Source organism: Oenanthe melanoleuca, chromosome 20, assembly GCF_029582105.1.
Source record: "Oenanthe melanoleuca isolate GR-GAL-2019-014 chromosome 20, OMel1.0, whole genome shotgun sequence".
In the NCBI taxonomy this organism is placed as follows: Eukaryota; Metazoa; Chordata; class Aves; order Passeriformes; family Muscicapidae; genus Oenanthe; species Oenanthe melanoleuca.
Genome location: NC_079353.1, coordinates 4,400,680 through 4,413,646, shown reverse-complemented (window position 1 = coordinate 4,413,646; position 12,967 = coordinate 4,400,680). Strand labels below are relative to the sequence as shown.

Here is a 12,967-nt window from a genome sequence, read left to right as displayed (position 1 = left end):
ATGAGGGATCCCTTGAGCTGTGCTGGACCAACAGTGCTCAGAGCATATTTGAGCCCTCCCACCCTGCTAACTTCTGGTATCTCAAATTACTGCAAGTGGCCTCCACTGGGCACACAACACACTTCCAAAGCACTAAACAGGGTTAATAAAATGAATCTTCTTCACTGATGAGTGGTAGTGCTCCTCACCATAATTTGCTCAGAAAGGTCATTCTTGTCTGTAATGAGAAAATGAAATGCAGTGGAATGATGGAGCAAACTCAGATCAGTCCTATGTACAATGCAGAAACATAAACCAGAATCCAGCATAAATCTGCTGGCTAAATTCAGCTTATGGGTAATCAGCTCTTCCTTTGACAGGATATGCTGCTGTGGAAATGGGATAATTTTATAACTGAATAATTTAACCAGTTTTATCTTTAAGTAATGATTTCAGGCATATTAATACATAAAGCTTCAGTATTTACATTTTTGTTACATGGCCCTGAAAAATTACAAGGTATCAGGGACAAGGTAGCATTGACGATAAATGATGTGCACAGAGTGGATTTCATCCCCCAGAGTGACTTTGTGCTCCACAAATCCCTGGGATGGCACGTGGCTGCCAGGGCAGAGCCTGCTGTGTGACAGCACAGGGCAAACTGCTCCTCAGGGGCAGAGGGGAATTGTTCTGTAATGTGGCAGGAACACATGAGGGCCAGGGCTGGAAGGGACAAGTAAAACAGTCTGACAGAGGATGCTGAAGTGTTCTACCTGCTTATCCCTGCTAAGAGTCTGGTAGTTTATGTGTGGCTTGAAGACATGTTCCACAAGGACTCCCAATCACTATTTGAATGCTGTGTGAAGTGGAAAAGCCACTTAACCCTGGAAGTCTGTTCCAGTCCTTCATCATCCCAGTCACTGGAAAACACTTGGGGAGCCTGCAAGCCTGGAAGCTAAATACAAGGACTCGTGGTCCAAATTCACAGAAATGGATGTGCCTCACTGGCAAAATAATTACTAATCTCTCCCTCTGGTTCTCCTCCTGTGAGTTCAGCTGTGCAGGCATTTTTCTGCATGTTTTGATGCAGTGATATGGGAAGTTCATCTTGAAAAGCAAGATACTCGTGGCTCTGCAGAGCCTATCAACCTTGTTTTAGTTCTTCTCTGGAAAAAGTAGTGAAAAGAACACGAAAAGCAGAATCCCTCTCACTTTAAAGAGCTCCTGTAATAGATACAAATAGCAAAGAGGGTGGATGCTGGATTGTGCATGTCAGAAGGTGACATGGCTGTAGCAATCCTGCATTACTTCTCTCTGCTCCCTGCAGAAGGCTCATCTGACTGAGGACCATGGCAACAGGAGCTCTCAGGATGCAGCCAAGCCACTTGGATGTCACTTCCCCATGTTCTCTGTATTCTGTCAGTACACACACACACAGGAGTGCCAGTCTGCCCAGGTGAACTCATCCATCACTGCTGTGCTGGGGATCCTTCAGCCCCAAGCTGCAGCAGATGCTCCTCCAGCCCTGCTCGGAGCAGGAGAGGCAGCTCTGCAGAACATCACATTGATATGCAGGGAGGGAAATAATTACCATGGGCCATGGTAATTTAGAACAGAATAAATTCCTTTTGCTGAGTTCCAGGGCTGGATGAAGGATTGAAAGCTTCTGGACTCCACTGTCCCAGGGAAGTTTCCTGGTACAGAGAGCCAGGCTCAGCCTGAGTTACCTGTTGGCTACACTTGGCTGCCTGGTTGGAAGAGACAAACCCAGATTAAACCCAGTGTGTTTGGGTAATCTCAGACTAGTGGATGTCTGTCTGTCTGTCTGTGGGAATGTTTCACAGCAGTCTCAACGGCTAAAATCATTCCTGTACCAGGGCAATGCCTTGTTTACACCCAGCCAGCATCTGAATGAACAAGGAGGTTTTGAAAAGCTATTGCAGTGACCTGGAGATAAATGCACCCAAAATAGTTACTGCAGAGAGTAACAAACCACCCTGCTCAGTGTTGGCAGCAGTGTGCATTGGGGTTTTTTTTCTTTAACATAGCATTTCAAATTCTGCACTATCAAAAATGTCTAGCTGTACCAAACCCAGAGTGTTGGAAAAGAAATCAACTGTCTCTGCTAATAAGAAGAACTTCTCCTCTTCCCCACAAAAATTCTGTCATTTCATTCATAAATAAAATAAACCTCTAACTCAGTTGTTGGCAGGCTCTCCCTTTTATCTTTCACTCACTTGAGAAGGCCCAGCAACATCACGTTTCTGGAAAGCCAAGTACAGTAATCACAGAATCGGATTTCATGTATTTTTAAAAGCACTTGCAGCAGCAGAGACCCAATCACTTTAAAAAGAAATACAAACTTATAGAAATCTGGAAGAAGCAACTCAGTGCTCCTGACTACCTTCATTTCTCCAGCACCAGATGAATGTGCTGGGAAGGGACTCCTTTCTAAGGGACATCTCAAAAAGTTAGCAACATTACACTACAAGCACTGCAGTGCTGAAATACTTATTATCCCAAATAAACCTGGGTGACATTTGAGATGTCTCAACATTTACTGGCCTGCCAGCAGAGCCTGGGATCAACTACCTCCTTTTCTCTCTTTTCTCTAATTCCTTTTTTTTTTTTCCTCCTGCTTGGCTCAAAGTCTGTGTTCATAAAATATTTAGGGCAAGCTCTTCAGAGGATGATATTGCCTATCCTATAGCCCCAGTGCAGGTTTACTGTGCTACTGAGACAGATATTCTGCCACCAGAGAAATCAAAATTGGTGATGGGGTTGAGTTACTGCACCAGGAGCACCATCAGACTGACAGTCTGGGCTTGATCCCACCTGGGACACTGGGCTGAGTGGAAGAACAAAGGAACACATGGAATAGAGCTGGCTGCTTCTGCAAGGTTATACAGAGAAATCTTACTTTTCAGGATGGAAAACAAAAATATGAATGTTCTGCTTGTGTCTGAGACTCACCTGACCCCTTCTCACCTCTTGCAATTTTCTTCCCAGTGGAAAAAAGAAACAGCCCAGCTTAATGAAATGTGGAATTCAGATGTGCTGCTAAATGAAGCTGTCAGTCTGGCAGCATCTCACATAGGACCACCCACTTCTGCAGCAGCCTGCCACAATTTAAATCAGCTGCCATGGCTCCTTCCTACCCCGAACTTTGCCACAACCTGCTCATCTCATGCACTCACAGCTTTCCCTGTAATCCACACATCTTGTGCTCCCACCCTCACATGATTTTTCCCTCCTTCATTTCATTAAATCAGCTGCAGATTTCCCATGTTACTCTAATGTTTTCCTGCAGCAAGTGTCTGCTTTTAACCTTCTCATCAAAACCTGCTGTCTGATTGTACTTCTGAACCTCTGATGACCCCAAATCCAGATCACTTTCCCCTTAGTTCAAGGCACAGGTGTTCCTTTGTCCCACCCTTGGCATTTCTCACCCTCAGGCATTTAGCATGTTGCTAAACTGTCTTCCTTTAATAATTTTTATGAAGTGCAGTCCAATTAACTTTATCTTCCTTGGGGATCCATTCAATTAAGTGCAGTCATAGTGAGTGAGTGGACACACAGCATTGCCACCATATTTACATCCAGATTAATGGGAACCAGGTAAGGAAACTTTAAAGACATCCAAATTTTAATACTTTGGCTTTTGACTGTGCTATCTTCAGTGTCAGACACATTTAGGAGAGACCAGCACAATTTGAGAGCCTGAGTTTTTAATTTCCTCCATGGTTTGTGGAAATGGGGGTTTAGAAACAGCAGCAAAAATACATGACTTTGTCTTAAAATAGGTTTCTTGCAGGTCAAACAGAACACTTGCCCTGACACAAAATAAGCTAAAACTTCATCCAGTCCATTCTTTCATGGATTGAAGGTAATTTAGGAAACCAGCAAAGAACCAATATTGAAGTGGAGATGCTGAGAACATCAGGAAATCTCATTTAATGAGCATGCAACAGAAATGCTGAGCTAGGAACACCAGTTCTGAAGTGACTTTTCTCCCTTTTGAAAGACAAATGCTGGATCTGGAACATGGACCTGTCTCTCAGATATGGAATAGCTCTGGAAGTTATTTTTACACCTGCTTTGCATTGCAGAAGCAAGAGAGAAGGGTCCAATGGAAGCTGAAAACCTGGTTCTGTATCACCACAGCTTAACTTAATTGTGTCTCAGGCACTGATAAATGTGTCAATAAGCATTTGGAGAAATAACTGGCATCCAGGGAATTTATCTTGGTTATATGAGTTTCAGCTGAATAGGTCAGATTTGTTAACATTTTAATTTACACAAATCTGCATTCCAAATATTGCTCTTCGTCTCCTTTTCCTAACGACAAGGAAATGTCAGCAGCAACCCCAAATTCACTCCTCTAACAGCTTCCTCAACTTTTCAGGAAAAACAAACAAAAACAAAAAACCAGTCTGTGGTACAGTAATGGGGGTGTTTAAACACAATTTTAGACACAGCATAACTTTATGCTAACAACCCAGAAAGTTTTGCTGATTCCAGATGTAATCCTGAAAGCAGGAGAGAGAGCTGGCAATAAGCCTGTAGCTTCAGGGCAGCCCCAGGATTATGCCCAGAGCTGGTTGTTCTGCCTCAATCCAAGTGTCCCTTGCCCAACCTTGTACTCAGCCTGGGACACTCAACACCACATTTCCACCCACAGTGTGCCAGCTGTGATTTCCTGGCCCCTGTGCACAAGGGAACTCACACAAAGCACATGGTTCCCCTGCAAGTTTCTAAAATCCTTCAGGTGCAATGAGAGAAACAGTAAGAAACAACAACCACTCTGCCTTATCCTTTCCCCCTAATTATCACCTGCCTCTTTCTGAGCTGATTTGCTGAGATTAAAACCTCTCTCCCACCAAGTTATCCCAATCTGTGTTTCTGAAATTAATATAAACCGACGACCTTTCTCTGCCCATAAAGCCCTGCATTAAAATGCTGGCCCCCACTGATGTCAGGGGGGCAATAATAGTTCTTTCATTTCCATAAAATCAGCATTTTCCTGCCAGAACTCCAATTTCTTCTCTGAGTACTCTGTTACCATCCCCCAGGGGCTGCCAGCAATCTCTCCAGCACTTGTTTCTCTTCTTCCACTGTGAGCCTGCTGCAGGCTCCAGCACTGCCTGGGATGATCTACCTGATTAGGATTCAGCCAACTTCCCAGATCTTGGAATAAAAGGAGCAGGGAAAGGTCAAGCCTGCCCTGGGCTGTGCTTGCAGACTCTGCCACGTCAGGTGGGAAGGAGCAGGCACTGGAGCTCCTCCTGCTCCCCCAGCAATGTTTCTGTCTGCACACCTGGAAAGGTCTGCTCTCCTGACCTTCTCCTTGGAAACTGTTCCACACAGCCTGTCCCCCTGGGCCAGCTCACCCTGAAACAGCACCCGTGCTGCTCCCATCCCATCCCATCCCATCCCATCCCATCCCATCCCATCCCATCCCATCCCATCCCATCCCATCCCATCCCATCCCATCCCATCCCATCCCATCCCATCCCATCCCATCCCAGTGTCCTGGAGCCCCACACGTGCTGCTGAGCTGCTGCCAGGGCTTATATCTGCTGTCTTTGGGATTCCTCCCCGAGCTGCTCTGAAGCCAAAAGCAGCCCCAGACCTGGGGATGGATCAGGCACAATCCCTGGCAGGGAATGTCTCCTGGCTGGAGCCTGGCACAGCACTCAGCAGTGGGGCCAAGTGTGCTCTGGCCTGATGGGCATGGGGAAAATCTCCAAGGATTCACTTCTCAGAGTTTAGGTGCCAGGCCACAAGTGGGGACTCCTGCTTGCTCTGCCCCTGCCATCACCACAGGGGAGGAAAGCAGACAAAGAAGAACAAAACCAGTCTCTGGTGCCTTCTCCCAGAAACGCAGCACGCGGGGCTCTCCCAAACTGGACTCTCCCAAACTGGACTGTCCCACTGGATGTGTTAGCTCTGGGACTGCCTGAATATAAACATCTGAGTCTCAGACTAAGCAGGTCCTTCCTTCCATACTCTCTCTGGCCCATTGCTCCATGAACAAATGATCCTTCCCATCATTTAGTTGATGGAGCTCCCCCAGTTGCATTGAGCTGTTCTCCATGACTTGCACAGTCCAATGGGGAATAAAAACAGAGCTGAAGTTCTGGGGTTCTCTCCCTTTACACCCAATGACCCCATACCCTCCTTCCCCACTCCATCCCAGCACTCACACTGCACTCATTTTTGTTTGATGTGTGAGGTTTAAATACTTTGTCCTTGAGCTACACCCACAGCCATGGGAGGCAGAGCTCTGAGAATCACATTATATAGTTTTTACACTGGCAGGGTATTTTTTTTGTAAGTAAAAGTGAAACTTCTGCTGCATTTGGAAAAGCTGCACATTGTAAAATGCCAGAAAGAAGAGGCACTTAAGGCAGAACATCACACAAACCCCAAATCACTGGGAGGCATTTTGCTGGTTTGGAAATGACACAAGGACATGAAGTGTGCTGAGTGCAGGCTGTGTTCCTTTTCCAGGGATAACACACAAAGAACTAAGAAAGACAGGTCTAGAAAGGGCTATAGGTGTCTGGCACTTTATTTTCCCCCAACAGAAGGGGGACAAATGACCATTTATTCATCCCCCTACACCTCCTGGAATGTTTTCTGCATCTTTGAGTTTTACCAACTAAGGAAAGGAAAATATCAGCTCCTGGAGTTTGAAGATTCTCGCAGGGTTTCATCGACTGATATGGATTAAGACAAAAATATCACATCAAAGCCACAGTGCCCCACAGTTGCTGTAGAAGCAAAGACTGTGATCTCCACACCTCAACTCAAGCTTTTAGAGGCTTGGGATTCAAGACAGGGTTTGGGCTTTTCACATCAGCAACCGTCACCAACAGCGGGTGCGGCGGTTTCCAACTCACCTCCCTGTCGAGCCCAGCAGCCACGGTGACAATGTCCCCTGTCTCGCTGTTGATGGTGAACATGTTCTGGGAGGGGCTCTGCGGGGTCTGGGTGACGATCCTGTACCTCACCATCCCGTTGGCCGTGGTGCCGTCGTCCGCGTCGTTCGCCGTCACCGTCATCACGTAGGTGCCTGGGAAGGAGCCAAGAGTGATCAGTGTGACCTCACTGCAGAGCAGACTGGGCTCCCACCGACCCAGGGCTGTGCACCCTGCTCAGAAAGGCTGTGGAACAGACATCTCACTCCAATGCAGCCAGCCAGGCAAGGATTATGGAAATAGCAACACTGCTGAGACAGATGATGTGGAAGGATGCTGATTACATAGATAGAGAGAAGTCATGTGAGGGTATCTATGATTAACTTCTAATTCTTTCAGTGATTGTAAGTTTTAGGGCAGCATTTTTTGTCCTGTAATTTCACAGATTCTCACAGGAGATTTTTTTTCCCATCCAATCACTGCATTCACATGCATTCAGAAGTAGAATTTAATAGTGGAAAGCCCATCAGACTTCTCAGCAGCTTCAGGAGGACACCATCAACACACTCATGCCCAGAACTGCTGCTTCCAGCTCTTGGAGAAACATCCACCTTTCCTGGCCCTCCAGGATTAAAAAATCCATTTCTGCAGAGCAAATACAACAGCTGTTGCCCAGCAGGACAGAAAACCAATGATTTGGTATGTGTGGCCAGTGATGTATTGAATTGTTGGTGTGTTTCTTGCTAATCATCAGTGTCTTCATTTGCCTTGCAAAAAACAATCCCTACATTCTCGATGCTGTCGGGAGCACTGATGCACTGACAGGCTCATTAGCACTGGAGTTTGGCAGCAGGGTGTTCTGCTAAAGTGGGAAATTATCATTATGAGGGTAAAAGATGTGACTTGATTGGATGGACTCCTGCAGCTGCATGGTCCTGTGACCCCCCCGAGCTTGTAGGGCCCAGCTTTACACTTGTCATATTGGTGGGAGGGAATGAGTGGAAGGGCAGGCACACACTGCTCACACAAGGCAATCTGCAACAGTGGATGAACATGATGATATGAGACCTGAGAGGAGGAGTGGGAGGCAAAGACAGACAGCAAAACCAGACATAACCTCATTTTGTGATCACCAAACCCAACAGCATCCATGAAAAGAGGGAAAGTGCCCCTCCAACACTGTGCACTTAGGAAGCCTGAGCACACAGACCAGCTCATGAGCCTGCAGTGCCAGAGAGGTGCAAAGTGATCCCAGAGAGAACCTGAGATGATTCCATACGGAGCCTCAAGCAGCTTTACAAAAAGAGCTGAGTCTGCTCTGCTCTCTGGGTTAGGTGTGAGCCATGGGCAAACTTGAGGACATGTGGCTGCATCAGCATCGTGTGCTGTGTCTCCTCTGGCACACCCAGGTCCTCAGCCTGGTCACACCCCCAGGAGGACCAGAGAGCTGGAGAGCTTTGCAAAGGACTTGAAAAATACCCCATGCCCCAAATGGGCAGATCTAGAAATGGCTGCAGCATTTTGTACCTTAGCCAAGTGTCTTTAAGCCACTCAGCACATAGGAAATCCCCCCAGTATCTTTCCCAACTCTGGGAAGCCAGTGTTTCTCAGTATTAGCAAGAAGTTTGTATTTTTGCATTTGTGTGAAGTAATTTGCTGATCTTCCATCTGCCTCAATCAGGCTCTTTTTGTTCTCGGTGTGATACATATATTCCTGTGAGTTTCCTTAGTTCAATAAGAATTATAGATTAAAAAATAAATGAATGTGTAAAGCAAATCTTAATGATGAATACATTCCTGTTTTTCTGCAATAATCCTGATTCACATTTGTGAAATGAAAACAAACTATTCAACAACTTTAACATTCTCCTGATCAATAAACTTCAGAAGACGGAAGGAACACTGAATTGAAACCAGGCTGTGCAAGCAACAAATTTTCTCTATTTTCTCTACAAGCATTCGTTCTGTGCTCTTTTGCAAAACCAGTTATCACGAGACAGCTGATACAAATAATGAAACCAACTCTCAGATAACTACAGGGAAAATGTACAGGAGAAATTTAAATAGGAAATACGCTGAATGAGATGTTTGATTTGGAATTTATGTTATCTTAATGCATTCAATACTGAAAATATCTTTGAACAGAATGTCAAAACCTGGGGCTAATGAAAACAGAAGCGGAAAACAGAATCTATTTTAGGACATGTGCAGTCTTAGGATGCATTCCAAAAAACAGGTGGTATTTCATGATGCACTTCCAGCTCAAAAAACAGCTCTGAAAATCATTTGGACTTCCAGGCTCAGACAAGGGCACCTCCAATTGTGGTCCCACCTCATGTGGGATGTCCCAGACTGCACTGTGGATTCCAAAATTACCCAGCACATGTGTGAGATGGTGGGTTCCCAACTTGGCAGGGGAACCTGACAGGCTGCAACTGTGGTGGGAGTGGGTGGGGGACAGCAGCTGTACATGAATAGAGAGCATGGAAGGTGTCCTTTACTCTTTCTCTGACCCTTTTGCTTCTTTCCTGTGGTGCAGCAGTGGACTGAGCACATCTGCTCCAGAGAAAAAGGACTATTTCAACAGCATTTGACCTGCACTTCCATAAAGGGAGATGGGGCTGGACAGATGTCTCTAAAGCCATGAACTGAGCACCAGGGAGCTGTATTTCAAGAGGCAATCTGCTCCCTATCTCCTATCTTCAATTTTGATTATGAAACTCAACCACAGAGAAAATAAAGAGAGGAACTTGGCATTAATTACTACCTTGTAACTTAATAAAACACCCTCTGCAAAGGGCCCTGTGAGGCTGCAGCACATGATGGAGCTGGAGCAGCCTCTTCCTTCCTGCCTCTCCCTGGGGCTGCCTGTCTGACCACAGCCTGCTCTGAACTGGCTGCAAATTGCCTCTCCCTCTCCACAGTCTGGGCAGTGGCTGCTGCCTCCCCTCCCTTTCCTCTGTACACACTTTTCCCAGCTGGCAGTGCTGGCTGAAGCATCTCCTGCTCCCCATGCTGAGGGCACCACCCCAGGGACTGCTCCTGAGGGATCAGCTGGTGGAACCTACACCACTGCCTATGTTCCACTTGGTTTGCTCTGCATTTAGCCTGTCTTTAAGCCAGATGTACCCTCCAGATACCTGTGTGCTGCAGTGAATGACACAAACATAGATCTGTGCACAGGAGTATTCAGAGTGATGTGGATGTACACAGATAAAGTGTCTGACATCCTCTGGGTGCTGTATAAACTCCTGCACTATACTCAGATGCTTGGTGATGATTTACCTGCTATAAAAGTAAATAATGTCATGCTTCTATCTCCTTTGCATGGAGATACATCTTCATGTACTTTATGTTAAAATAAAGGCAATATATCCCTGTATCCAGCCCCTAATACTACACAAATTAGGCAAATATACAGTGGCAGAGAGCACAGCTCTAACACACTCCAGGATTGAAGCTGGTAGTAACTTTGGTTTTAAGTGACAAAGCACTGACTGCCCAATCTAGCCCACAGGATGTGTGTGGAAATTAAAGTATTAACAAGACCTTATTGAAAGACCTATATCCTACCCAAACAGACCAGAAACAATGAAAAAACTCCAAGTCACACTCAGGACCCCCAATCTGTACTCTTCCAATTTTGCATCAGACCCTGCTGGTGGTGATGAAGCTACAAGAGTAGGTTGAACAAGTGTAAATAGGGCAAGAGGGATTTTATGCTTTTCAGTGCCTGAGAAAAGCATCACCTTTATTTTTCTGCTCTGCAGCATTTTCTCTCAAGCACACTGACAACATTAAATGAATGCATAAAGTGCCCAAAGTCAGAAATTTGCCCCAGCCTGTGCAGTGTATCACAGGATGAATACCCAGTGCTGGCATAACTGATATACATCTGATATAACTGCATTAAACTCCACACCTGGCCTAACTCAGGTATGTAACCTGTTGAAAGAAAACCATTTCTCATCAAATAAGGCACATGGGATGTTAAATAAAGTACCAAACCTAGTACATCATGTCAATATTAAATCAAATTTGCTGCATGTTGAACAGCTCTTCTGAGCAGCAGATTGAATTACCATGCACAGCTAGTGATGACAAGATTACTGTGCATTAGCCTTCATTAACTAATGTGCAGAGTTCATATATCACCTGAGTTAAAATTAATGGAAGGCATGATGAAGGAGATCTATCAATAAAAGGCAAGACCTCCAGAATCTGTAACATCCCAATGCATTCCCTTTGATTTCCCAGACCTCCCAAATTTTGTCAAATTTTGTCAAATGAGATGGTTTTGTTTCTAGCCATGGATAAGACACATGAGAGAAATGATTGGAAGCAACCCGTATGGAAAATATTCCCATTGGATTAATTAAAGTTTCTACATGATGGGCAAAAAAAAATGGTTTTATAGAACTTGGAGGAATGGAAGCAAAGGGAGATAATTTATACTTGTTTGTTTGTCAATTTTAAAATTAATTGCATCTCCTTGTAAAAGACTGCAAAGAGTTTTTGCTAGATTCACCATATCTCCTTCCATCTGTACAAGTTGAGGAAAAAGAAAAGCAAAACAAGAGAGATAGCTGCCCCGAGCATGTGTAAGCAGATAAGCACAGTCATAAACAAATGCCCCCCTCAAATCACTCTGGAATCTGAGAATCAGCTCAGCTCTTTGTAGCTCAGACAATCCCAAAGCATGCTGAGCGCTGCTCATTCCCCTCACGGTGTCTGCAATCTCTGCTCTCCCATCTATGCAACTTCATCTCTCCAGAAAGATGGAGCTTTCAGGAGTTTAAGGCACACAAACAATATTTTGGCACAGTTGTGCTCCTGAAGTCTTTGTTACAATTGCTTTATAATTGCCATTTTTCTAAGCTGGTTTGATATCCATTAGTTAGATTTAATGCATGTTAATATAAAGAGCTAATGGGCACTTTACCAGGAAGCCAACAAAATATAAGAATAAAAACTCCTTTCACTTTGCCCTTTATCTCACATGTCACTGCAAAAACACATAATCCTCTCAGTCTTCTCCTATGATATAAACAGGAAATGCTAAAACTTCACCCACTTTTTACTGATAATGCTGTTTCCCTATCCTGCTTTATTTTACAGTTTGTTTTTAAATGGCTGCAGAATCATTAAAGGTTGGTTAACCTTCTCAGTCTAATTTTGACTTACAAGATACTTAATTTAATCATTCCCCCATAGAAAAGGATGGAATCATTATGTGCAGACATGTAGTGATAGCCATATTACATTAGATCTTCATTAACCCAAGTTAATAATGGCTTTGTACTAATGGAAACTTCCCCTTACTCCTCATTTTTTCCCCCCAAATTGGAAAGCTCACTTAGTGAATCCTCTGCATCTGATGCTAGATAGAGAAGACACTAAGAGTTGTGGGAAGATTAAATACTCCACAACAGTGTAAAATTTACAACATTTCCTAAAACCAAAATTCTCCACTCAGAACAGTTTCCTGACATTAGTTTCCTTCCCCACACAGGAGGGAATCTCATGCCCCTACTCATAAGAGGCACACTTGACCCTTTAAGTGATTTCACTCATTGAAAGGAGGTCCAGGGGCAGAAAGACACACAAGAAAAGCAAAGGCATCAAAACCAAATTCCAATGACAAGTATGATGGGATCCTGAAAAAGTCCTCAGAGTAAAACTGAACTTTCTGCAGTGTTAAAGACCAAAGCATTTAATCTAACAAACCTGCACCCTCTAGTCAAAAAATTTAAATGTATTCAGTGGATGATGTGAAACAATTTCACACACTCATTGTTAAGGGTTTCAAATGAAATTGGGTAGCTGACCCAGCAATGGTGCCGAGTGGAGTCACAGAGGTGAGCAGGAACATGGACAGGACATCAAGGTGACAGTGCAAATAAATTGCAAATATACTTAAATTAAACTGCATCCCACATGCTCTGGATAAAAGGAAGAAACAGAAGCAGCACTTCCCTTCCAAACGATATTCTTTCCGTTGTAACTGATAGCTACTGTCATTTTCCTTCACCATAATTTTTGTAATCATTGGCAAATTTTGACCT

At 44.5% G+C, this 12,967-nt stretch overlaps 1 protein-coding gene across 1 annotated transcript in view; it reads right to left on the bottom strand.

Moving 5' to 3' along the window:
* Positions 1–12,967, bottom strand: part of CDH4 (cadherin 4) — a 414,536-nt gene that overhangs the window by 73,034 nt on the left and 328,535 nt on the right. Inside the window, 1 exon segment of the mRNA XM_056507230.1 lies at positions 6,885–7,057. Within this exon segment, the coding sequence (XP_056363205.1) occupies positions 6,885–7,057 (173 nt within the window).